Source organism: Dermochelys coriacea, chromosome 10 (genome assembly GCF_009764565.3).
Source record: "Dermochelys coriacea isolate rDerCor1 chromosome 10, rDerCor1.pri.v4, whole genome shotgun sequence".
Lineage (NCBI taxonomy): Eukaryota > Metazoa > Chordata > Testudines > Dermochelyidae > Dermochelys > Dermochelys coriacea.
This window is the reverse complement of record NC_050077.1, coordinates 36,330,539-36,358,037: the sequence shown is the minus strand read 5'-3', so window position 1 is coordinate 36,358,037 and position 27,499 is coordinate 36,330,539. Positions and strand designations below refer to the sequence as shown.

At 45.9% G+C, this 27,499-nt stretch overlaps 1 protein-coding gene across 5 annotated transcripts in view; it reads left to right on the top strand.

Annotated features, from left to right (window-relative positions):
* The first annotated feature begins 2,240 nt into the window (after positions 1-2,240).
* Positions 2,241-27,499, top strand: part of ABCA3 (ATP binding cassette subfamily A member 3) — an 87,900-nt gene continuing 62,641 nt past the window's right edge. Inside the window, exons 1-3 of one of the 5 annotated variants that reach the window (XM_043493609.1) lie at positions 2,277-2,405; positions 3,139-3,287; positions 23,787-23,879. In XM_043493609.1, coding sequence (XP_043349544.1) covers positions 23,826-23,879 — 54 coding nt within the window. In that variant the 5' untranslated portion in view covers positions 2,277-2,405; positions 3,139-3,287; positions 23,787-23,825. Of the gene's footprint in view, positions 2,406-3,138; positions 3,288-20,199; positions 20,217-22,489; positions 22,565-23,371; positions 23,392-23,784; positions 23,880-27,499 lie in introns of those variants that run through there. The other 4 variants (XM_038419074.2, XM_043493611.1, XM_043493608.1 and 1 more) reach the window with 4 other exon arrangements.

The window sequence follows — 27,499 nt, the reverse complement described above, 5'->3', positions numbered from 1 at the left end:
AGATCTGGGTCCCAAGTAGTTTATAAAGTATTTATTGTATCCTTTGACTCATGGCCAAATAGGGACCTAATTTACACTCTGGGCAACCCCATGGACTCAGTCTTGGCCCTTATTGCTGCATCTATATGGAACAATTCCCAAAGTACAGTAAAAACACCCATCTTCTATCAAATAAACACAGGGTTTACTGTGTTTATTACTTACTTACTCGTTCTCCCTTGAGTTCTTGTGTCCCCCCACCTCTGTCTCTCCGTCCCCATCTCATTGGCTTTTAAAGTAGCCAGGTAATATTTTTTTTCCTCCAATCTTTAAAGCCTTCTTCTCCATTGAGATTTCAGCCCTGCTTTTTATCTTGGTTTTCTCCTGCAGTTCCTTTCCTCTCCTGCACTCATCTCTTTCCCCCATGTTTGCCAGTGGGGATGGGAGGCTAGCTAGAAATGGAATGGGCAGCATGGCGGAATGGGCAGCATTTACTCACTGCACAGTTAAGTATGATTCATTCCACAAGGATCTGGAGTAGTAGTCTTGGAGAACCCTGGATTTTGGATGCACATATAGTAGAATCCTCGTAATTTGGCCTTTCATCCACTTTAAGGAGATATCACTTGACACCCAAATTGCTTTACTCCTCTTCACTCTCGTGGGCTCACTAAAGAGTAAGTGATATAGCTCCGCCACTGACCAGAGTCTCAGAGCTAATTATGGCTGTCCCTACCCTGATATGCTAAATTTGGGGAGGGGAGGTATAGAGCGCCCCCACACACTAGTGCACATGCACAGGAACATCCCTGATTTGGCTGGCACTGCCCTGGTGGACAAGCATAGGGCCAGCCGGTGCTGCTGGCAGAGCTGACTGTTCCAGAGGGTTGCATGTCTGCATGAGGCAGGGCAGAAGATAGATCCATCAAGACAACTGGACTCCTGCGGGTAAAAAGGGAGATTCCCCCTCACTAATCAACTTGGACAAGAAGGCAAAACTGATCAGAAAATGAAGTCAGGGCTCTTATGTCAGGCACCTGATTGCTGCACCAACTGGAGAGCCACTATGCAGCCTGCAGTGCTTGCTAAAGGTCTACAGAGAGCACAAAGTGTCTGCTTTATGGAGCCTTTCCTCTCTGTGCAAAGGGCTGTGCTGGCTGCATGCCGTGCAGTTCACATTGACCAGGCTGGAGATTTTAGTTTTTGTCATTCAACCCTCCCAAACTCCAACTTTCCAAATGCTGTCCTGGGGGAAACAAAATGCATAAGGTTCTCTTTGAGCGGAGAGAGCCCAAGCTGCTCCGTCTGGGCCTCTCATGTCCCAGTTCCTTCCTTCTAACCACTATACAACGTTGTCCTTAAGTAAGGAGGATGACACCTCTTCCAGGAGAAAACTAAGCCAGGTCTAAAGGTCCCTCTCTCTAAGGAAGGGAGGAAAGGGCAGGCAGAAAGTGTTATGCTCTTGGGGAAGAGGGATCTGAGTAAGGATGAGAAGAGGCACTGAAGCAACTGACTGAAAGGGGGGAGATGTAAAGGTGCTGGTGCGGGGAGGGACTTAAGTGAGGATCTAAGAAATAAAACTGAAACACCTACACTACAGAGAGAGAAGCTGAGCTATTCTAACGCTACCCCACAACAATGGGACAGTTAGGGGACAGAGGCTGAAAGGTCTGTAGGCTGCAGAGGGGAGAAACATATTTATCTTAGTTCTCTCCCTGAACAACGCTTAAACCAGGTAGATAAAATGCTGCTCGAGGTCAGGAAGGGTGTTTGCCAGCTGGTCTGAGCCCCCATCGGGAGCAGAGCTTGAGCCAAGCGCAGCCCAGTGAGAACAGACAGCCAAAGGGGCACAGGGAGGGAAGTAAAGCAAGCAGAGCCCCCCCACCCCAAACACTGGGGGAGGCGACAAGGGAGGGGCACATGCGAGTTCCCCACACAGTAGACACAGGAGGGGGCCCAGGAGAGGCCGCAGCAGTGTGGCTAACTCCGGTGCTCTCATTGAGAACCTCGTGACAAGGTGCTCAGGAAAGCCCTGGCGCCCAGAGTCGCGGGATCTGGGGAGACTTTCCGCTGTTTTTGTTTTTAAATAGGAAATTTCCAACCCTGGCGGCTGGGCAGGAACCGAGCCCTGGGCAAGAGGGGGGAGCAGATAGGGCCAGCCCGGCACGGGGGCTGAGCTGTGATGCCTGGGAGGGTGGGTTGGCCGCTGCCCCCCGACAGACAGGCCCGGCCGCAGCAACCCCCCCCCCGGTCACGTGACGAGATCCGGTCACGTGAGGCGGCGCCGGGATCAGCTGGTCGCCGAGCTTCCTTCCCCGCAGGCAGCGCAGGGCCTGGGCAGAGCCGGGAGTGGGGATGGCAGCGGGGCTGGCGGCTGGAGTGGCCCGCGTGGGGCAGCACTGACACCCGGCCCGGAGCGCTGCCCGGTAAGCGCCCCTCCTTCTCCCCTGGGGGCCCCCCTTCCAGCCTTCCCCGGGGGATCCCCGGCCCCTCCCTTCTCCCCCGGGGGGATCCCATCCACGGGACCCTCCTTCCATTCCCCCCAGCCTATGCAGTGGGACCCCTGGCCTCCATCTCCTCCCCTCCCACCCCCAGTTTACCCCTGGAAGACCCTGCTCCTCAGGCCCCAAGATCCCTTGCCTCACCCCTCTTCTTCCTTCCCCCAACCTTAAACCCCTTCCCCCCCGCCCTTGACCTTTTCCCTAGCAGCCTCAACCCCCGCTCTTCCTCCTAGACCCTGAGTCTCACCCCCCTACCATCCCCACAAACTACTCCCAACTCAGGTCTAATTGCCCCCCCATGTCTGCCCCCCATGCCACCCCTGCTCCTTAGGGGAGCAGCTCTGACTCTGAGCAGGCAGCAGAGCTGGGGGGATATTCAGGATTCCCCCCCTCCGATCTCTTCACTCCCCACCCATGTCTTCCTTCTCTGTTCCTGTCCCCCCCGCTACTCCTCAGCAGCAGGCCCGCTGCCCTGTGGGGAATCCAAAGCATGGCAGGGCTTTTCCAACTCTAGGCCTTGGCTGTGGTTGGCACCACATGATAGAGAGGATGGGGCCACTGTTGTAGATCAGCTTTGCAGCGTGGAATCCAGTCAGGACCCTGAGGGAGGGCAGATGGGCGGGACTCACACTTGCTGGTGTGTCTGCTTTCTGGGCAGGTGTGTGGCCCATTCTGTGGCTGCAGCCACCTGGAGCAGAGGCCACCTCAGCTACTGGGGTGTGCAGAGCTGTAAGAAGCCCCTGTGGTGGCTGAGACATTAGCCCTTGGTAGCTGAATGGGTGCTTTGGAGGGAAACCTGTGCCCATTGTAAGGTTTGAATCTTCGTTCTGAATGTTTTATGTGCAAGTAGTGCCTGGAGAGGGATCAGAAAAGGGGCAATAACTGGCCCTAGGGGGCACTCATTGAAGGTAGTCTCCTGGAGTTAATATTTTTAATTTTGAGGTGGGCTTAGTGCAGGTGGAAGATACTAGCTGGCTAGTCCTGGAGGCCGAGTCCTCTCTCTTTATAGCAGGCACGGTAGTGGCAGTGCAAGCTCCTGGGTGTCATCCTGTCAGTTGCTTAAGGGATGATTAAGGCTCAGGGTTTAACTAAAACAACAACATTATGTATTCTGGATTTTTTTCTTCAACAGCAAACATATTTTAACAAAATAAGCATATGAATTTTTGAATTTAAACATTCAAGTTTTTTTAAAATCAGGTTTGTTTTTGTTAAAGTTGTTTAACTAAAATAGTTAAATGAAGTATTAAAAAAAAAAAACTAAAATTTAAATAGACTGTGTCAGCCAGGTCAATATGAGAAACTTAAAATACTGGCTTCTGCAGCTAACTCAGTCGTCTTCACTTTCATTTTCCTGTTTGTTCATAATCTGGAAAAGAAAAAAAGCTTTCCTGCTTTTTCTGGTCCCAAATGATTTCTCTAATTTGGAATGAATTAGTCCAAAGGAAGAAAATATTCTTTCTACAGCGGCAGAAGAAGCTACTGCGATGAAGTGAGCTGTAGCTCACAAAAGCTTATGCTCTAATAAATTTGTTAGTCTCTAGGTGCCACAAGTACTCCTTTTCTTTTCACTTCAACAGTCTCTGAATCCAAGTGCTTAAGTGACTTCTACCAGTTCACTGGTGTGACTTTCTTTAAAACATCATCAGCAAACACATATTTCTTGAATGGTTCTTATTCCCAAACTGGGTCTCTTTTACGGCCATTATAGGCTTTCTTGTCTAGTGAGAGAATGATATGGTAGATCTCAAATCAATGAGGGCTACCCTCAGAAAGACCTCAAGACTTCTGGAATATGCTGCTCAAACAGTTTCACTTTTGTTTCTACTGCCTGTCCCTCCCTTCTCACATTTATCTCCAGACTTCTTCTCCTTGTCCAGATCTATTCCGCCCCCAACAATCTTCTATTCATTGAACTTTTTGAAACTTCTAGAGAGAGGTAAGGGATTGATTCTGTGTACACAAATTTGCAGAGGGACAGTAGGGTTGAGGTCTGTTATTTCTCACCTTTATATATTTTTTTATTAACATTTTTGCTGTTAACAAGTATGTTATCTCTGAAGACACAAATCCACAGTTTGAGAACTGCAAAACTAAGCATCTCTGATGGTATCTTCTAGACTGAGCACTGAGTCCCATTGAGTAGACAGAAAGATTAACCTAAATAATCTATACAGAACCCCCTGGAACCCCATAAAATTGGGTCCCTAATCCATGAATTGTTGGAACTCCTTTACAAAACTTTTCTTAAACATTCATGAATATATTGTCTCATACTGTAGAATTAGAATTTATCATCTCTATTCCATGACGAGATATCTTAATGCATCTTAATTAAAACTATCTTTAGATAGGTTTTTTTCATCAAAAAGCATTTTATTAAAAAAATCTGTTTTAAATAAAAATCTGTTTTTGGTTGTTGTTTGTTTTTATTTTAATTTTTAAATAATTGATTGATTTTTATCCACTGTATTAAGGCTTGTTCGGTAGAGATCGCCTCTAGGAGCTAAAGGGTAATCCTATCTTTGTGGTCCATCCATTCCTTTGTTCTCTGGAGGTCTCTTGTATGTTGGAACCTGGACTGGTACTCTCAGAATTGCCTTCAGAGCGGCCATCAGTTGTGTGTAATTTGACTATGGATCACCTTCTGTTGAATTTGAAAACCTATATCTACCCTCTTACTGCAGGAAACTAACCTCATGGTTGTTCACCATCTATCTGCCCATGTTAGGTAGGGCACAGGTGGCAGAGAGAATAATCTGAGTGTGTGACTGTGTGCGAGTGAGGGTGTCTCTAAGTCAAAATGACATGCATTCTTTGTCTCTCTCTTGATTCTTTGCCGGTCTTCATAATTGTTGTCCTTCTACAAACACAAGTGTTAATGTTAGGAGTGGATACAAGGTTTCGTGACTGACAGTATAGCTGCCTAGTAGTAAATTCTAACTGGGAGCCTTCCCACTTCTATGAATTTTCGGCTTTGGGCCCTGGCTGTAGTTCTTACTTGTGAACAGGAAGTGATGAGACCTGGAATTACCCAAGGTTGCTGCTGCTTTTTCATTCTCTTTAAAACATGCTGTAGTGAGCAAAGTATAGTAGATGGGGCAGCAGAAGACTGAGATGGAATTGGGGTTTCCTGGTGTTTTATACGAGGGGAGAGTGTCTTTCTGGTACCATATTCCAGTCTCTGTGCTCCACCTTGGAGAATGACCGGACCCCATTAGCAATCACCTGGCCTCTATTTCCAGTGTATATCTTTGTTTCCCAGCATGGGTAGCTTGCTGCTGCTGAACACTGGGGCTGTAAAAGCTTGGAGAAGCTTTGTTTTGTTGTAGCCCTACAGCGTGGGTGGCTTAAGAGTGACAGTGAAATTCCTGTCCTGCTCATTTGTGTAAAGGAGGTTGTGATGATGACACTGTTGATTTTCAAAGGAGAGTCAATGTGCAGCTTTTCCAGTACCACTTAGTGATTATAGGATTGTATTGCTGTGATGACTAATATATGTAGAGAAATTTTGGGGGTTACATTTCTTTGCTTGTTCACAGTTAGAAAAGGTCCCTCATAATAATTATGGATGGGTAGCAAGGAGGGAAATGCAGGGTAAACATGGCTGGTATCTGGAACAGCTGTCTTGACCTGAACTAAGTCAGTACAAAGAAATACTAGCCCTGGAAGCTGCACTTCCAGGCGTGATGGGAGTTGGCTGAAATAGCATTCTTGGGTACCTGCTTCTCATGATGCTGTCATAAGAGCGGCCAGTTTGGGCCAGACCAGGGTACTTGTTAAGTGATCCATCCCCTGTTGTCCACTCCCAGCTTCTGACAGAGGAGAGGAATACCTAGAGCAGTTTTGCATTCCTGACCATCTTAGCTTATAGCCATTGATGGACCTATCCTCCATGAACTTATCTAGTTCTTTTTTGAACCCTGTCCTAATTTTGGCCTGGCAATGAGTTCCACAGGCTGACTGTGCATTGTGTGGAAAAAATACTTCCTTTTGATTGTTTTATACCTGCTGCCTATTTATTTCATGGGGTGACCCCTGGTTCTTGTGTTATGTGAAGGGGTAAATAACCCTTTCTCCACACCAGTCATGACTTTAAGGGCGGATCTGATAGAGGTCTATAGTCATCTCTTTTCCAAGCTGAAAAGTCCCAGTCTTTTTAATCTCTCCTCATATGGAAGCTGTTCCATACTCCTAATCATTTTTGTTGCCCTTCTCTGCAACTTTCTAATTTATCTTATTTGAGATGGGGTGACCAGAATTGGACACAGTATTCCAAACGTGGGCGTAACATGGATTTCTATAGTGGCATTATGATATATACTGGCTGATAAGCTATCCCTTTCCAAATGTTTCTTTCCATTCTGTTAGCTTTTTTTGACTGCCTCCGCACATTGAATGGATGTTTTCAAAGAACTGTCCACAGTGATTCCAAGATCTTTGAGTGGTAACAGCTAATTTAGACACCATCATGTTGTATGTATAGTTGGGATTATGTTTTCCAATGTGCATTACTTTGCATTTATCATCATTGAATATCATCTGCCATTTTGTTTCCCAGTCACTCACCTTTGTGAGATCGCTTTGTAACTCTTGGCAGTCTGCTTTGGACTTTTGTATTTTGTATCGATTGCAAACTTTGCCACCTCACTGTTTATCCCTTTTTCCAGATCATTTATGAATTTGTTGAACAGAACAGGTCCCAGTACCGATCCTCGGGGGACTCTCTGCTATTTGCCTCTCTCCATTATGAAAACAGACCATTTATTCCTCCCTTTTGTTTCCTGTCTTTTAACCAGTTACTGATCTGAGAGAGGACCTTTCCTTTTATCCCATGACTGCTTACTTTGCTTACGAGTTTTTGGTGAGGGACCTGGTCAAAGGTTTTCTGAAAATCCAAGTACACTGTATCCTCTAGATCATCCGTGTCAACATGTTTGTTGAACCCCTCAGAGACCTCTAATAGACTGGTGAGGCATGATTTTCCTTTACAAAAGCCATGCTGACTCTTCCCCAATAAATCGTGTTCTTCTGTGTGTCTGATGATTCTGTTCTTCGCTATTGTTTCAACCAATTTGCCTGGTACTCAAGTTAGGCTTACCGGCCTGTAATTTCCAGTATTGCCTGTGGAGCCTTCTTTTAAAAATTGGTGTCACGTTAGCTATCCTCCAATCATCTGGTACAGAAATTAATTTAAGCAATAGGTTTTACATACCACAGTTAGTAGTTTGCAATTTCACTATTGAGTGAAATTCCTTCAGAACTCTTGGGTGAATATCATCATCTGGTCCTGCTGATGTACATTAAACAGTAGGGCTGTCAAGCGACTAAAAATTAATTTTCATAAATTGTGGTTTTAATTGCACTGTTAATAATAGAATACCATTTATTCAAATTTTTTTTGGTGTTTTCTATATTTTCAAATATAGGCTGTGGGTGTGGGGCTCAGGGTTGGGTCTTCATGCAGTTAATGTATTAAATTAATGCATTAATTTTATTTTCAGTTAATTGCAGGCATTAACTGCAATTAATTGACAGCCCTATTAAACAGTAATATCAATTTGTTCCAAAACCTCCTCTACTGACTCCTCAATCTGGGACAATTCCTCAGATTTGTCACGGAGAAAGAATGGCTCAGGTGTGGGAATCTCCCTCGCATCATCTGCAGTGAAGATGGATGCGAAGAATTTATTTAACTTCTCCTCAATGGCCTTGTCTTTCTTGAATTCTCCATTAGTATGTTGATCATCCAGTGGCCCCACTGATTGTTTGGCAGGCTTCCTGCTTCTGATGTACTTAGTTTTGTGTCTTTTGCTAGCTGCGTTTCGGTTTCCTTTTTGGCCTGCCTAATTATACTTAAACTCTGGCAAGCCAAGTGTAAATGCTCCTTTGTATTTTCCTCAGTAGGATTTGACTTCCAATTTTTAAAGGATGCCCTTTTGCCTCTAACAGTCTATTTTAGTCTGTATAGCCATGGTGCTGTTTTTTTGGTCTTCTTTCTATTATTTTTAATTCAGGGTATACATTTAATTTTGAGCCTCTAGTATGGTGTTTTTAAAAAGTTTCCATGCAGCTTGCAGGCATTTCATTCTTGTGACTATTCCTTTCATTTTCTGTTAAACTAGTTTTCTCATTTTTGTGTAGTTCCCCTTTCTGAAGGTAAATGCTCCTGCAGGTGCTTTTTTGGGTGGTTTCCACCACCACACCAAAGATGTTAAGTTTAATTACATTGTGGTTGCTGTTACTGGGTAGTTTAGCTATATTTGCCTCTTGGACCAAATTCTGTGTGCCCCTTACGACTAAATCAAGAATTGCTTCTTCCCTTGTGGGTTCTAGGACTAGCTGCTCCAAGAAGCAGGCTTGGCACGACGGCACGTGCAGCAGATCAATGAGACAGCATGGTCTGGGTGAATGACAGTGTGATTGGGAATGGGGGGGGGGACTCCTGTGTCTGAATTTCAGGCTGGGCTGTCACTTGGCTTCTCTACCTCTGTTTTCCCCATCTATAAAATGGGGATTATACTTGCCGGTCATGAAGTTTATGGTAACTAGTTGATGATTGATTGCTCTGAAGACAGAGTGCTGTGTAAGTGACAAAGCCCAGATTCTACATCCAGTTACTCACCTGCATCCACGCTAACTCCAGGCTTAGAACAGAGGACACAGCTGGAGCTATACAAAATGTCTGTGAACTCAGATGGCCCATCCCTTTGGGCACAAATTCCCTCACCGCTGCAAGATGAAAAGGTTCAATTCCTTGCTTAAAAGAGCAAACATTAGAGTCTCCCCCGAAGAGTGTCCTGATGAAATGACCGATATTTTAAGAGCAAGAGAACAGGCATTTTAGCAGGGAAGTGCCACTAAAGGGGAAATGAAGTGGGCTTTTTGTCTTAATAGCAGAGAGAAGAGAGCGAATGGGAGCCAGAGTGTTTGATTAGGGCAGGGCTAATTTGGCTTGGGCCCATTATTGCTGCCATTCAAGAGGGTTGAGACTGCCTTGGATTGGGGCCATCTCTGGTTGTGGGGACTGCAAGTCCTCTCTGAAATGTCAAGTGGCTGACAGGATCTATACTCAGTCTTATCCCTTTGCTTGGATTTCGGTTTGTAACGTCTGATTAAAGTGTTCTTAGATGTGCTGCTCGCCCCCATGGTCCAGGCTTGGGCTGCACTTGCTAACCCTTTGGCATGACTCAGTTTGCCACCCTCTACTCACTTCACCATGCTGCTGCAGGTTCCGGCACGGTGAGTGCTTGCACTGCTGCAGAGCACAGCGAGTTTGTAACTTCACTTTGGGATTTTCTTCTGCCGCAAGGGCTGTCTCTGCCTCTGAGTGCAATAAACCTATTAGTTTCATACAAGAAGGGAATGTTTTCAAGCAAGTAAAAGATGCTGGCACTAGAACATCTGCCATTGGTTTGGGACCCAGTCCGTGCTGCCAATGCTGGCCCAGCAGGATTTCCCAGCAATACCAGTGCTGGGCGGACAGAGTGTAAGGGCAGGGGTGACACGAGCTAGCAGCTGGTGAAAGATGTGTCTGCAAAGGGGGTTGCGGACACTTCTGAAGGTGACCTGACAATGGTGCAGTGAACATGGAAGTCTTGCCCTTTCCTCTGGTCTGTGTAGGATCCCCCTGCACAGGAACCCCTATGCTCTCACTGTACAAAGGAGGGCAGGACTGGGGGGGTGGGGAGAAGCATGTCCACTGTATGATACAGAGGTCCCAGTCTGCTACACGGAGAGTAAGGATGAAAGATCCACCATTGTGTGGACCCTGTACTCCTTTCACCTTGGCTATAGGCACTGGAGTCTCCTCCAGCCATTAGGCTGATGTAGTGTCCACAGAGAGTGTTTATTTGGTGCCTGGAAAAGGATTCCTGTCTCCTAGTGAAGTCCTCCAGGCTCTGGCAGAGGTCCTTGAGTACAGAGTGGATTTGTCCTTCACTGACTGTTCGAAAGATCAGCATGTGTGAGGAAAGGCATGTGATGGGAGGACTAGGATGTAGTGTATGTAACTTAGCTTGTTTGGGGAGAATTCCTTCCTGTCTGCACTGGGATTGGTTGACAGAGTTCTCACGCAACATGCGTGATAGGCAACATTGTCTAGTGGTTAGAAGGAAGGAACTGGGACATGAGGCCCAGGTTCTAGTCCCAGCTTTGCCGCAGACTTGTGTGACTTTGCACTAATCTCTTGCAGTAGGCCTGTCTTTTCAAAAGTGGCTCCTGGTTTTGGACGCCCAACTGAAGATACCTAGGACCTGATTTTCAGAGGTGCTGAGCCCATAAACTCTTCGATTTCAGTTGGAATTGGGGGATATTTCTAAATATCAAGGATCAGCATGTCTCCAGTTGGGCTCCTAAAATCAGTGGCTATTTCACCCCCCCTCCCCGCCCGTAGCTCTTCTGTGCCTTAGTTTCTCCAAGCTTATGCTAGGATGGTGTCACTGAATTGAGTTAGTACGGTAGTGTCACTTGGTTGTTTTGAAATAATAAGATACCCCGAGGTGACATCAAGGGACTCCTTCAGCTCAGGATCACTAAATATTATTGCTCTTACATATCTTCTCGCATAATAATACTGAAGAGTTACTGGCTATCAATTGTGATGTCTTCAAAGGACTCCTCAGATTGATGGGTTGGATACAGTCAGTCCTATCTGAGAGAGATTAAATTTACTGAGATCTGGAACATGCTAATCGCTTTGTAGTTAAGGCAGGGACTGAAAAGAGAGTGGTCTCCAGCTGACACTTCAGGGTAAGGCAGACAATAGCCCCGCTGGGAGATGGGGCTTAGCATGTGGATAACTGTTAGCCTGGCCAAAGTGTGCCCCAAGAGAAAGGGTCACTCCTGCAGGAATCAGAAGGTCTCTTGAAATGTTGAGATGAAACTGGAAAGAACTAAACCTGCATCTCTGGAGTCCAGAGGGCTTCATTACATGACATGGGAAGATTTTGTCCTAGCAAAGGGACTGATCATATGTGGCACCTTGCAGACATTTCTGTGCCTTTACTACTCAAATTCCTCTCCCTCCCCAACCTCAGCTTCTGTGCCTGTCTCCTCTCCAGCCCCTCATTTGCCATCAGGCACCCCTAGCAAGTACCCACAGAAGGGAACAAGTTTTGTTTTGCTCATGCTGGTGTAACTCCTGGGTCACTCACAGTCATGTTCCCCCATTAATTTCAGTGAAAACAGGAAAATCTGGCCCGGAGAGCCTATACACAGATTGCTGAACGCATCCCTAGTGAGCCAATGCTCAGCTCATCAGTAGCTCTTCCTCACCCACCTGCTCCTTCACAGCACACTGTTCCTTTGAGCAACTTATTAAACAACTAGTTCCAGGTTCTGAGTCCCACTGTCAATTTTTGTGGCTTTGCAATCCTGTTTTCCCATTTTTCTTAATAGTCTCTCTTCCCTTTTCCTATATGTGACCCTCACAAATGGGGTAATTGGCCCTACAGTGGAAAGTGTAAGAGTGACTTAATCCTGTATCGTGGTCATCCCTAAGTGGCTCAAGTGTAGATTGAGGTACTGTTATACTAGGTGCTGTACACAACTGCAGACCCAGCCCTGGAGTGCTTACAATCTAAAGAGGCAAGACTGCCAAAAGGTCAGATTATTGTCTCTGAGTCACAGCTGGAGAACTGAGACATGGATATTAAGGGAATTGAGGTCAAGTCTCCAGAGTCCCATTCCGGTGCCTTAACCGCAAACCCATCAAATGTACAAAACAGAAAATATTGGGTAATTGCTCCAGGATGGAATCCCAGATGTTACTTTGTAACAACCAGGAACATTGTTCAGAGGCATGTTTATAAATGACAGCGCCACTTTAAAATAGAGACTACAGCACAGTGGCCCCTTCTTGCTTTCTCCCCATTTCTTGTCCACCCAAACTATCTTCCTGGTGGATTGTTCTTAACTTGCATTTTAGTCATTCATCTTCTCAGCACCTACAGGAATTTCTATGCAAACCTAACTCCTTTTTCTTATGACTTGCCCTGTTGCCTCATTTCATCTGTGGGAGAGGTGAGTTGTTTGTGCTTGTTAAGATCTGACATGCAATCCTGCAGTTTATTGGCACTGTATTAAGCAGTGCATTATACATAGTACTGTTCTGAATCCTGTAAAGCCAGAGCCTTCTAAACTGAGAAACGACCACATCTGCTGTGTAAATTTATTTAAACCTTTGAGAACTGATGATGTCTTTGTGCATAAAAATAAATCCACATGGGGTGTCTATACAATCTGAGATTCGGAGAAGGTTGTAGAACTGTTAGCAACCTGCTTTGGTATATTAACATGTTGTTGATGTACCGCGTGTTGAGTACAAAGATCTGCTGGCCTCTGTGTTTTTTGCATCTTGCAGCCTCTATTGAAACTTTTATTCTTCTAAAAAAAATAGGAGTACTTGTGGCACCTTAGATGTTAACAAATTTATTTGAGCATAAGCTTTCATGGGCTAAAACCCATTTCATCGGATGCAAGCAGTGGAAAATACAGTAGGAAGACACGCACACACCATGAAACAGTGGGTATTATCATACGTACTATAACAAGAGTGAACAGTTAAGGTGAGCTATTACCAGCAGGAGAGTTCCTGGTAGTTCGGGAGTGTGTGTTTTCTCTCCTGCTGGTAATAGCTCACCTTAACTGATCACTCTCGTTATAGTGTGTATGATAACACCCATTGTTTCATTTTCTCTCTGTGGGTGTGTACATATATAATACACACACACACACACACACACACTTCTGTATTTTCCACTACATGCATCCAATGAAGTGGGTTTTAGCCCACGAAAGCTTATGCTCAAATAAATTTGTTAGTCTCTAAGGTGCCACAAGTACTCCTGTTCTTTTTGCGGATATAGACTAACACGGCTGCTACTCTGAAACCTTTTATTCTTCTAATAATTTAATTGCCTTAAAACTTCCTGTACAGAGGTAGGGATGCAAACAAAGAATTCTACGCTGGTTCTGTTTTAGGACTGTGTTAGTACAGAGTAATCAAAATGGTAGCGTGCTTTTAAAACAATTGGAGGTGAAAATGTTGGCAAGTGACTAGTGGTTCTGGGTTTTCTAGTCGTGATTCAGCGTGTTGGCGAGTGGGGGCTTCAAGCTTTCAGTGCCCAACGTGAGCCACTTTAAAGGGGCCTGACATTCAGAAGGCAGGAGGCCAGACCTCTATGAAAGCCCAGCCTCTTTCAGGTGGCTCAGTGCAGGCCCATGAAATCACTAATCACTTTTGAAAGTCTTGGCTAAAGGGCCTGCCCCTTCTGTATGGTTCTTGGAATGTCTCAGTACAGGAATGAATAGAGGAGACAGCCCCTCCTCATTGTGTTGGGTGGGAGGAGGGGAGGAAGAGGTGGCTCTGGGGGGTTAATATTAATGTTTGATTCAAGTGTGTCCTTCCGCCCTGCCCCTCCTCTCCTCTATACAGGGGTATGCTGCTGGTAAGACTAGAATGTGGTGTCTTACTGCAGCCCCACCCTGCCAATACGGGCACAAGGCGGGGTCTGGCATGCAGCTGTCTGATGTAGTCCTGCGGGTTGGGCTAGTTCCTTCATTACAGGGTTATAATGCTTATCCAAGTGGGGGAAGGAGAAGTGCTGATAAGGGAAACTGCCTTTTCCAGTCCTGGTTTCTATGGAAACAGGACATCAGAGCAGAAATGCAGTAAGTGCTTTAAAATAATTGCCAGTTCTCAGAGCACATGGCCTGTTCTCAGCTCACTCATCCGCCTCGGTTGAGATGGCAACTGGAAGTGACCCCCAAAACAAGATGCTGCAGCAGAAGAGCACTAATATTATCCAGGCAGCCTGTGTTTTAACCACTGGGTCCTCTAAATCAGGGGTTCTTAACCTTTTTCTTTGAGCACCCCCCTCACCCCAGCATGCTATAAAAACTCCACTGCCCAGCTGTGCCACAACTGTTTTTCTGCATGTAAAAGCCAGGTCAATGTTAAAGGTAGCAAGGAGATCACTTACCCGAGGTCCCATGCCACAGGGGACAGCACAATGCTAAGTTGCTCAGGCTTCGGCTTCAGCTCCTGGTGGTGGGGCTCAGAGCCTCAGGCTGCAGTCTCATGCAGGGGGCTTTGGCTTTCTGCCCTGGGCCCTAGCGAGTCTGACGCCAGCCATGCTTGGCGGACCTCCTGAAACCTGCAGGGCCTCGGACCCCTGGTTGAGAGCCACTGATTTAGATCTCCTCTGAACTGGATTAGACAACATGGCCGCTAATAACCTGGGGTCAATCCAGGCTACCTTTCCCAACATTGCTTGCGCTCGTGAAACGGTGGAAGAAAATGGACAGTGCAGATGCAGCTTCTGTGATAAACCTTCTGTCTTGGTGTTTGAGTGTTGATATTACTGGTTCCTCAAGAAATATCCACACACTTTTGGGTACCAGAGGCTCAGCTCTGGTAGTTTGGGAGTGTGTTGGAGAATGTGTCTCAATTGCATCTCTATTCCCCTGAACTTGGTGGAGTTACGTTGAGGATGGATTTGGCCCCATGGACTTAGATTTTCTCACCCAAAAGACTGGGGTATCTACACTGTGCATTGAGAGCCATCTCTGTGATAGAATGTTATTGCCCAGCTGTCCTTGCTGAAGTAGTAATGTTTTCTTTTCCTCTGGCTTTTTTGTTTAGGAAATTGGTTAGGAAATCAGTCTCATCTTCCAGAGCTTAGTGCTGAGGTCAGGGCGAACAGTGTTCCTGGCCAGTAACTTGACCGATAGCGCACTGAAGCTGCAAAGCAAGTGTGTTCACATGCAAATTCCATGGTGTCCTCCTGCAGCATTATTCTTATGCCTGAATGTTGCCTAGGTCACTTATGGTCGCTTTGCAAGGAAGATGCTCCTGGCTCTTGGGGAAAAAGGCGCTGATTGAGAGTCTCCCAGGAGCTGATGTTCAGCTGATCAAACTTTCTTTAGTTAATTAAAGCAACAGGTGTCATGGTTTCAATAGAACCCCAACACGTACTGATGTATGCAGGGCTGGAAAGCCAGATCCAGTGCATTCACTCTTCAGATTGTCTTGGGCTGTTTTAGATGGCTTCTGGAAGGAGTTTCCCTTTGCTGCCATATGTCCATGTTGACAGGTTGCTCTCTCTGGGCTACAGGCCCTGAAAAATCTTGTATGGTTTCAGCCATATGCTGACTATTTGGTTTGACTCCTAACTTCCACTTTCTTCTATCTCCAGTGGGTCAGACAAGTCAGACATCAGTGTTGCAGTGAGACTTCTTTAGCTCTCATAGGGTGGGAATTCCGTACTTCTCTTTTTACACTTATTGAGGGCTTGGTGGGTTTTGACTGGCATAAATATAATCTTCTGGCTTCATGTGATCTTGGTTTTACTCAACAGTTGCTTGTTGGTTTCCGTAGAAACTAACACCATAGTATCCTCAACAGTCTGAGCACCCTGATTGGAGAAGAAAGTATGGGCCAGGAGAACTGTCAGGGCAGGGAGAGGAGCTCCTGCCTGGAGTGTGTCTCTCTTCCTACAGTCTTCTCTGTTGCTCTTTTGTTTTAAACTCTAAATTAAAATTGTCTGCACAGTTGAGCATGGGAAACAAAAAATCTTCTGATCACTTGGCCCAGGGCAGCTTTAGAGTTCAAATTTTGATGTCTGTCGCAAAAATGTGGCTGTCCAATCTGCACGCTATGTCCCAGTCCCTCGGGCAAATTGAAATGAAATATTATTTAGCTTCTGCAACTAAGGGCCTTTCTCTGCACTCTTCTTGTTCTACTCTGGACTATTGGGCTAAGATTTCTCAGTTTTTATCCTCTTGATTTAGCATGTCCAAACCTCATTTAATCTGATGTGTTGAGCTTTGTCTTCACTTTAAAATGCCCCCTCAAATCAGACGATGAGGCTGTGCAACTGACTTCAAGTTCAGTTCTAGATGGGTGATGTCGATCAGGTTTGCAGTCTAGATCTGATCATGCAGAGTAGCCTGCCCGGTGCTGCTGTTGGGTGCTCCCTGAGACCATGTTCCCAATTCTTTTTACACTGGTAGCGAATAACCTGTTGGAACTAGAGAGTTTCTACTCTTGGGCCACTCACTTGTATCTTCATCAGATTCTGGAGCGTTCTTCATCGCCTGCATGTGGGTGGGGCTTCTGCCACAGCAGTGTTGCAAGTTAGAGTGGTATTTCCACCAGGCAGGTGATTGGTGAACATATAAGCCTTGTGCACTGTTGTTTGCTTCTCATTTAATGGTTTCTAAATGCCAGTTTAGAGGCAGCCACTTTAGGTGGGGGCGCAGCCTCTCCTGTTCCGTCCCAGAGAAAGCACTGCTGATTCTCAGTTTGTACGTTGCCAGAATGGGCCAATTCTTCATTGTTGGGCCACTGTGTGGAGTCAAAGCACCAAAGCCATGAACTGGTGCTTGCTGTAGTTTGGTAAATGTGACATCCACATCTTCAATGGCAGGAAACCCAACACTTCTGTTTGCCCAGAGGGCGGTCAACCTTGTGCCAGGTTCTGGGTAACAGGATCCTTCCCAGACAGGTACAGCACTTCATCCGATTATGGGCTGCGGGTCAGTCGTGCATGCTGGAGGCCGGTTTGCGCATGGGAAGCTGACACTGAGTGGGATGTACGCAGATGCGTATCTATACGTGTGATGTCTATGGATCTGTATTGACCTGACTCTCTGCCAGATCTTGGGATAATCCCTATAATACAGTTATTCCAGCAGTAAATACTGTAGTGATAGGAACTGCCTTGAAGCATATGCTGTCTTGCGGGATAGATCAGACAAGGTGATTCATTAACCTGAAATCTCTCATTGATTTGTCTGTTTCTCTTTGATGCCTTGAGCTCTCCATGGAGGTTTGAGGCTAGGCATGGTATTATGATGGTTTCATCTCTGGAAACCCATCTCTTTTTGATGAGGAAATTCTGTCTAGTGAGATGAGGAAAGTAATTGTTATATTTGTGTCAGTCTGCAGCAGCCGAGCAGTCTCACTGGAATCAATCAAAGGAAGCAACTTTGTGCAGTGTGCCCGCAGCCTGCGGAGTACCAGCTGCAGGAGGGAAGGGGCACAACCGCTGTGGCAGAATTTTAAAAAGAGCCCCTGTGACATACCTAGGGTACAGTTTAGACTAGTGAGGAGCCGGGTCATCCCTGCTGTCTAACCTGGGGACTCTTTTTATGCTGCTTTGTTGTTGTTGCCTCCATTCCTGGACTGCTTGCAATCCACCACTAGTGTGTAAGTCATTCCCAGCTATGTCTGTGTGCACTTGCAACCTGTCAATCACACCCAGACTTTTACCAACTTGGATTATACTGCAGCATGACCCCAGCACACTCCCAGCCCCCAGATAGTTCCCCAGAATTGTATGTTTTGTACTGCCCAGCTATCTCCTGGGCAACACAAGCTCATATAAGTCCGTCATTTTATTAATAGAAATGATATGCACAAATCCAGTTCTCCCAAGTAGTGTCCCAAATACTTCAGTTCAAACACACTGGTCCAGATAAAACAATAAAATGAGTTCATTAACTACAATGAGAGATTTTGAGTGAGTACAAGTAATGAAGTACAAGAAAAATAAAGATAAAACACAGCTAGTGCTTCACTTAACAAACTGTTAGATTCAAAGCAAAGATTCTCTTGCCACGTGTTCTCAACAGTATTGCTAGCCCAACTTTGTAGGCCAGGACCCCTTCTTCTGTGTAATGGCTGCTTCGTTTGTTCCTTCTGGTGCAGTGAATCGATGGGAGAGCGAGAGAGAGTGTTTTGGGGTTTTTCCCTTTTATTTTTATAGTCCTTTCCCGCCTTTGGGCAGCATCTCCAGCTGGGGGTGAGGAGACAGAAGATCTATGTGAACGGGAACCCCAGGATGTTTCTTTGCTAAAATGTAGATTTGTCGCCCATGTCTCCTTTTCCTGCTAAAGAATGGTCACTTAGCAGGTGATGTCCATGTACCTTATGTACCTCTGTCTGAGGCAGCAGCTTGCCCTTTGGCGTGGAAGAACTGGCTTGGCCACTCCCCAGGTTTGGAATATGTGTTAGTAACTCCAGACTGAGGAATCTTAGAACTCGACATGCAATGTTGCTACATGTGTTTTACCAGGACAATAATGATCAGAAAATTGAGTTTTCAAGAGATACCTCCCAAGGCATACTTTGTACAACATACAGTGGTATGTGAGGGGTGAATTCAGGGGTACAGTCTGTCTCAACTTTAAGTCTTTTTAAAACTTAGCAAACCCAACCGGTGGTTAAATCTTGTGTTTCTAAGCATGAATTGATTGCTGGAAGGGATCAGAAAGGACGCATCCCCCTGTGTTCTCCCCCAGTATCAATGAATTGCATTTCATGCTTAGCTGGGGATGTTACAGTAGCTTCTTGCCTTCTTCTGAAGCATCAGGTACTGTCTGCTGCTGTGGACAGAACATGAGGGGGCCTGTGGCAAATCGAGCATTCCTATTCAGCAGCCCAAGCCTCTGGAGCCATGGCGTACTACTGACCTGGGCATCTGAGGGCCATGACCGTAGTTACATTGAACCTCCCTCCTGGCTTCCGGGGAATTACAGGAGTGGATGGGAGGGAAGCAGCTGCCCTTGTTCCATCCCGGAACATTGAGGCAGATGTGTCTCCCAGAACTTTACCCATGATCTGCTTCCACTTGCTTCCTTCGCTACTCCCATCCCCTCTAAGGGAGCCAGGGACAAAGGCAGCCTTGTTCTTAAGCCGGTGGCAAGGGCTATGCCAGCTGCTGACCTAGCCTTAGGCTGAATAGCCAGACATCAAAGCTCCTGGGACTCCTACTGTTTGTAGCATACTTAAGCCATGTTTGTGCAAGAGGCCTTGACATTTTTTTGGGTAAACACCAATCAAGTCCTTAGCGTGCAGTGTGCCAGCACCGGGTGCTTGGGCACTGGGAGTGGGAGATGGAAAAGTCCACTGTTTGCCCTGAAGCTTTTAGAAAACTCTGATGTTTCAGCTCAAAGTACAAAAAGTGTAGAAAAACCTGCCTGTACGGGGAAATTTTTCCTACCCCAGAGGAACAATATCAATCGGCAATACAAGAGGGCAAAATCACAGCTCATCTTTCACTGGGGTGGAGATTTTATTTTCCCATAAGGAAAACTCTTAGTGCAGTGGCCAAAATAATGGGGAAGTGGTTGGTTGGAATGAAAAGTAGAGAGAGAATCTTGCAAGATGAGTGGAAGGACTGAGGTGCAATCCAAATACTGGTCTTTCTCCCACACACATCCCTTCAGGTCTCTGCATAGCTCCCCACATTGTTCTTGTCCTCACCTGTAATAATGAAATAAGATGACGTATTGTTAATGCAGTGCTAAGATTGCAAAACCAAATACTCAAAAGCCTGGAAATTCCAGAAGTTAAAGGGATACCAACTTGAGATCTGATCAGTTTCAACATAATGGGTAAAAAGTAGCTTCGTGTCTTCCAATTTTTGAGGTTGTACAACCTCTCATTCCCATTATATAAAAAATACCTTTGATGTGTGAAAGACTCCTAGGAATAGGGGAAGTGGTAAAACTGACTAGACACAAATTGCTAAATACACAACATAAAGACCTCCCCCACATTTATTTCAGTTCTAGGAATCATAGGGTTTGCCTGGAAACAATGGTGGTTAAAACACTTGAACAGAAGTATGGTTTTTAAGATGATGCTGTCTCTCTCAGGCTTGTTTTCGCATTTTTAGTTCTCTCTCTCACAGGTCACTCACCTGGTATATTTTGCTGCCTTACCAAGGTAATCTTTCCTCTAATATTGTTTGTTTTTCAATGCTTAGCCTATAAGGACATACTCAGCATTCCTAGGATTTGCAGTGTGTATAGGGTGTATTCAGCACAGTGTATAATGATACACAATTATATCTTGTTTTGGAGTTATAGGGCCAGACTTTTAAATGGTGACCTCCCTTTTTGTGCATTCAATTACTATATTAAATGTAATTTAGGCCACTCAGATGTCTAAGTCTCTAATAGCACCTGCTAATTGGGTGCTGAGATGTTTTATGATCTAAAGTGTGCTATGATTTGACTTCCCTTTGGACTCTTTCTTTGTGGTTATTTGTTGTTGTTACCAGCAATGGCCAGATTTCTTTTTTAAAGGGGCAGAGCACCTGTAGCTCTTGTGACTTCAGCCGGAGCAGGAGTTGCATAATGCTACAAACAGGCCACTAGAGTTTACAACAGATGCCTTTGTTAGTTTTATAAATCCCAGTATCTTTTCTCTAATGATTAGCTTATGCAAATTGTGTCCCAAGGGGGAGATCCAGTTCAGGCTAAGCTAAAAATCAGGGTCATCAAAACTTAACATTAGAGCCCTGCGCAGATACAAAATGTGTATCTGCATCTGATTTGCAATCCGCAAACATAGTCTGCGGATATAAAGCAGGATATCTGCAGATTTTCAGGGCTCTAGATATAAAAAGTGTATCTGCATCCATCCGTGATCTACAAATATGGACATCCATGTGGATATCCGCAGATTTGTAGGGCTCTACTTAACATTATGCTACACATATTTGTTTGTGGAGCACGGCAGAGTGAACACTGCATGTTTTTCCTACTGTTCTAGACTTTTTTGTAAATAAAAGAGAGTAGGGGAGGAAAAGGATTTCCCTACTTTTTTCTGGTTGTTTACTCTCGGCCTTGGACAGTTCTCTGTCAGGTCAGTTTCACTGTCTCCTCTCCTTTCTAGTCAGTTTTCCCCATTTAGGTGAAGTTACTAGGGCTCCGTGAGGCTCTGTCCACTTGGATCCGACCTGTGGAGCCAGGGTTGTATATTGTATCTGCCTGTGTGAGACTGATTCTGCTCTGACTAAAGACACCAACAAATGCACTGCCATTGTCTCCATTAGCAAGTGAGCTGGCTCTGTGGGTGGCGAACAGCTTAGCACACCTTTTTCCTGTACATATGTACACTCAGAGCTGCATTTTCAAACATTCATGACTGTTCAAAACCATTCTCCCCACCACACATGTGCATGCACAGAACATACCTTCATGCTCCCTGTCATAAATATAAAGGGAAGGGTAAACACCTTTAAATCCCTCCTGGCCAGAGGAAAAACCCTTTCACCTGTAAAGGGTTAAGAAGCTAAGACAACCTCGCTGGCACCTGACCAAAATGACCAATGAGGAGACGAGATACTTTCAAAGGTGGTGGGGAGGGGGGTACAAAGGTCTCTCTGTCTGTGTGATGCTTTGGCCCGAATGCAGATCAGAACTCTTGTAAAGAGTTAGTAAGCAATCTAGTTAGATATACATTAGATTCTGTTTTGTTTAAATGGCTGATAAAATAAGTTGTGCTGAATGGAATGTATATTCCTGTTTTTGTGTCTTTTTGTAACTTAAGGCTTTGCCTAGAGGGATTCTCTATGTTTTGACTCCGATGACCCTATAAGGTATTTACCGTCCTGATTTTACAGAAGTGATTCTTTTACTTCTTTAATTAAAATCTTCTTTTAAGAACCTGATTGCTTTTTCATTGTTTTTAAGATCCAATGGTTTGGGTCTGTGTTCACCTGTACAAATTGGTGAAGATTCTTAACAAGCCTTTCCCAGGAAAGGTGTGTAGTGCTTGGGGAGATACTTAGGGGGGAAGACGTTTCCAAGTGGGCACTTCCCCTGTTCTTTGTGTAACACTTTGGTGGTGGCAGTGTTTTAACCTAAGCTGGTAAGAATAAGCTTAGGGGGTCTTTCATGCAGGTCCCCACATCTGTACCATAGAGTTGAGAGTGGGGAAGGAACTTGACACACCCCCTCCCCCAACTTTGCCAAGCATGTACTGCTCATTAAGACCTATTGAGACACCAGAGCCCTAATCTTGCACAGGTAGAACTGGGGCTCTGTGTGGGTGCAGTGATCGGAACAATTTCAGCTGTTTTGAACTAAGCCCTAAGGTGGGGGGAAAAAAGGCTGCTTTTTACAGTGGGAGGGAGGAGTGTGTGAGCTCATCCTCCTGTTATTCCGCAGCCGAACGAGTTTTTCTCAAATTTTGCCTCAGGTGAAATTGTATGAGACCAAGCTGGAAAATGTCAGCCCAAAAGCTGACTGCTTTGGAAAGCTGCCTGTATATGTGGAAAGAGAAGGTTAGAATAAAAATTTACCTATTGTGTGGCAAAAAGAAAAGGAGTACTTGTGGCACCTTAGAGACTAACATTTATTTGAGCTCACTTCATCGGATGCATTCAGTGGAAAATATTGTGTGGCAGTTGATGCTGATAAGACTGCTGTAATATAACTTACCTAGAGCTTTAAGCATTCAAAGCACTGCACAAATACTGACCTTTAAAGCACCCAGCTCTGCAGCTGGCCTCATTTCTTCTTATGCCCCATCCCTCTCCTTATTGAACGCTCCTGCCTTTCCTGCATTGTTACTGATCATTCTACCTTAGCCTGCATCCAGGCTTCTCCTAACAGTCTTTTGCCCTCTTCAGACATATCTCCTCTACACATGGAACAGACCTGCCCCCCAGGTCCAATTTCCCAAGCCTCCTGCTCTGGGAGGTCTAGTGGGGCTAACCTCGGAATGTGTCTCTCGTCTGCTCCTAGTGGTGGTAGTGCTGTCTCTGGTATGGTGGCTGGAGACTGTAAGCTCTTTGAGGCAAGGACCTAGTAATTTATCAACCTATCTGATGTAGCTTTGCCCCTGGAAAGGGCTTTGCACGCTTATGAGTGGGAGTTTTCAAAGTCACCAAAGTGACTTGGGCACCCAAGATCCTGCAGTGAAAGTCAATGGGACTTGTGTGCATAATTCACTTAAACACATTTGAAAATCCAAGCAGTAAAAATAAGACTTCCACATTCCCTGAAGAGTTGGATCCATTGCTAAAAGAAACCAGGCTAGACCCAAAGCCGTTCCCATGTGCTGGCTGTTCAGAGAGCTGTGTGATATGAAATGAGCTGGTGGTCCCAGGTGAGTTCCTGGTAGAAAAGTTGTTTTTGCCTGAGAAGCCCACCATAACTGAGCACCTTACTGGGAATCTCACTAGTGGCCAAAAACCAAATGGGCTATAAGCATGAGCTCCTCCCTCTCTCTTTCCAAGAGGTAGTTCCTTTGGGCCAGGTTTGAAGCACAATGGCAGGGTAGAAGGGGGAAGCTTGCCCTTCTGCTACTTGTGCTGTACAGATCCTACAATAGATAGGAGAAGGGGCAAGATGGGGTCATCCTAAGAACTAGATACGGGCAGATCAAACAGAATCAGCAAGAGAAACCTGTGTGTGGGCTCTTCCAAATGGCCATCTCCATGATAGATGATCCTGGGTTTCTTTTGTACATTTCACTCACGGCTGACTGCTCTTTTCTTCTAGAGTCCAGGAAAGAGGTGACTCTCCCCTTCTGATTGAAGAATGGTCGTGTTAAGGCAGTTTGGGTTGCTTCTCTGGAAGAACTACATTTTGCAGGTACTTTCACACTGGGATTTCTGTGTGGAGAATAGATGATTGTGAAGATGAGGCTAAGCAAAGCATGGCTTTAGCCAACTAATGTACGATGCTTCAAATTAAGTCCCATCTCAAGACCCTCCTGATATGTCTTCAAGCTCCAATGAACCTTAGTCATTAGGGCAGGACATCATCGAGAGGAGAACTTCTCTGGATTTGTTTGAGTGTATGCATGAGGGAGGCGGGGTGGTTTTTAGTTTTTTGTCATGCCCCTTCACCCCCCCCCCCCCCCCCCCATTTACCAATCCTTGTCAGTTAAATCAGGACTGCCTGGTTGGGTTTTTTTTTTTTTTTTTTTTTTTTTTTTTTTTTTTTTTTGTTGGTTCTTTGCAATCTGCTTCAAATACAGTCTGGGGTACACAATCTAGCTGTCAGCTGGTCATCGAATTTGTTAGCTCTGCAAGGCTAAGCTGTGAGACCAGGGCAGCTGGACACTGGCTTGTTTCTTTCAGAGACTTCGAATTTGACGTTTTAGTTTCCATTCGCTGAAATACTAATCAGGGAGCACTATTTTAAATGCCTGATCTCTCAGTTGCTTTTATTTTCGGGGGGAGGGGGGGCTCCATCCATCTGGCATGCAGCCCACACCCATCCAGCTGGCATGTTCCCCAGGGCATCTGATCCGTGTTCCATCCTGCTTTGCTCTTGAACGCTACGTGTGCTCCAGGCAGAGCAGAGCACTGATTGGAAGCTGCTGACCAAGCTCACCAGGGGCATGTATTTTTTTTGTGCATGGCCCATACTCCCAGTCCCTGTTCTCCACCCACTACCCTCTCATTGGAACTCTCTCCAACAACCCTGCTGTGTGTGGGCATTGGGGAAGCAGCACTAAGTGGAGAGCACTGGGATTGGTTAGGTGACAGGGTGTTTCATTCAATGATTGAAAGGGGCACTGGCTGGGGGAAGCAGCTAACCCAATGATCCTGTAGAAAGATTCATCTCACTAAAAGTCTCGTTGTTGCTTCTGTATCACCTCTTCAAACAGAACGTTCCGATAGAGCTGGTCCATGGGAAGGCAGTAGAGTGGGAGCATTAGTCTGTCCACATCTAGACATGTTGGAAACTCTAAGAATGGTTCTTGGCACTGTAACCCTTGGAGCTCATGTTGGGAGAGAAGTGAATGTGAGGCCCGGACCCACCTCGCCACTATCCAGATAGACCCTGCGGTGGCTGTTGAAAGAGGGAGAGGATCTCTGGCTTTCCACCCATCTGGCCTTGGCTGCTGCCTGCCTCTTGAGTACGAATGGTTCGGTGCCAGTTCAGCTCTGTCCCTCGCTGACAAAGCTGCCTGCCTGCCTCTTAGGAGTGAGGTGAGGCACTGGACCAGCGGGAGGGGAAGGCAGGTTGGGTTAGATCTGGCTCCATTCAAGAGGCCTGATTCAGCAGCACAGAGCCTGTCTCTTTCTTGATGGAGCACCCTGTCAGCCCAGCTGTGTTTCTACAAACTGGGCAGCAATGAGAAGCGTAAACTCCTTCAGGCTGACCGATGAGCAAAGGGTTAGTGGGCCATCCATCAGACAGCGGCTCAAACAGCGCTTAGCTCCTTTTGGCCTCTTGCTAATTTGGGGCCACCTAGAATCATATAATATCAGGGTTGGAAGGGACCTCAGGAGGGCATCCAGTCCAACCCCCTTCTCAAAGCAGGACCAATCCCCAACTAAATCATCCCAGCCAGGGCTTTGTCAAGCCTGACCTTAAAAACTTCTAAGGAAGGAGATTCCACCACCTCCCTAGGTAACGCATTCCAGTGTTTCACCACCCTCCTAATGAAAAAGTTTTTCCTAATATCCAACCTAAATCTCCCCCACTGCAACTTGAGACCATTACTCCTTGTTCTGTCATCTGCTACCACTGAGAACAGTCTAGATCCATCCTCTTTGGAACCCCCTTTTAGGTAGTTGAAAGCAGCTATCAAATCCCTCCTCATTCTTCTCTTCCGCAGACTAAATAATCCCAGTTCCCTCATAAATCCATGTGTTCCAGTCCCCTAATCATTTTTGTTGCCCTCCGCTGGGCGTTTTCCAATTTTTCCACATCCTTCTTGTAGTGTGGGGCCCAAAACTGGACACAGTACTCCAGATGAAGCCTCACCAATATCGAATAGAGGGGAACGATCACATCCCTCGATCTGCTGGCAATGCTCCTACTTATACATCCCAAAATGCCATTGGCTGCCGTGGCAACAGTGGCACACTGACTCGTATCTAACTTCTCGTCCACTGTAACCCCTAGGTCCTTTTCTGCAGAACTGCTGCCTAGCCATTTGGTCCCTAGTCTGTAACGGTGCATGGGATTCTTTCATCCTAAGTGCAGGACTCTGCACTTGTCCTTGTTGAACCTCATCCTTGTTGAACCTGCTGCTCACAAACCGGGTAGAATTAGTGGGGGAAGCAAAATTGGATGGGAATCTGGGAGGCAGTGACCATGAGTTGGTTGAGTTCAGGATCCTGACGCAGGGAAGAAAGGTAAGCAGCAGGATACAGACCCTGGACTTCAGGAAAGCAGACTTTGACTCCCTCAGGGAACAGATGGCCAGGATCCCCTGGGGGACTAACATGAAAGGGAAGGGAGTCCAGGAGAGCTGGCTGTATTTCAAGGAATCCCTGTTGAGGTTACAGGGACAAACCATCCCGATGAGTCGAAAGAATAGTAAATATGGCAGGCGACCAGCTTGGCTTAATGGTGAAATCCTAGCGGATCTTAAACATAAAAAAGAAGCTTACAAGAAGTGGAAGGTTGGACATATGACCAGGGAAGAGTATAAAAATATTGCTCGGGCATGTAGGAAAGATATCAGGAGGGCCAAATCGCACCTGGAGCTGCAGCTAGCAAGAGATGTCAAGAGTAACAAGAAGGGTTTCTTCAGGTATGTTGGCAACAAGAAGAAAGCCAAGGAAAGTGTGGGCCCCTTACTGAATGAGGGAGGCAAGCTAGTGACAGAGGATGTGGAAAAAGCTAATGTACTCAATGCTTTTTTTGCCTCTGTTTTCACTAACAAGGTCAGCTCCCAGACTGCTGTGCTGGGCAACACAAAATGGGGAAGAGATGGCCAGCCCTCTGTAGAGATAGAGGTGGTTAGGGACTATTTAGAAAAGCTGGACGTGCACAAGTCCATGGGGCCGGACGAATTGCATCCGAGAGTGCTGAAGGAATTGGCGGCTGTGATTGCAGAGCCCTTGGCCATTATCTTTGAAAACTCGTGGCGAACGGGGGAAGTCCCGGATGACTGGAAAAAGGCTAATGTAGTGCCCATCTTTAAAAAAGGGAAGAAGGAGGATCCTGGGAACTACAGGCCAGTCAGCCTCACCTCAGTCCCTGGAAAAATCATGGAGCAGGTCCTCAAAGAATCAATCCTGAAGCACTTAGAGGAGAGGAAAGTGATCAGGAACAGTCAGCATGGATTCACCAAGGGAAGGTCATGCCTGACTAATCTAATCGCCTTTTATGATGAGATTACTGGTTCTGTGGATGAAGGGAAAGCAGTGGATGTATTGTTTCTTGACTTTAGCAAAGCTTTTGACACGGTCTCCCACAGCATTCTTGTCAGCAAGTTAAGGAAGTATGGGCTGGATGAATGCACT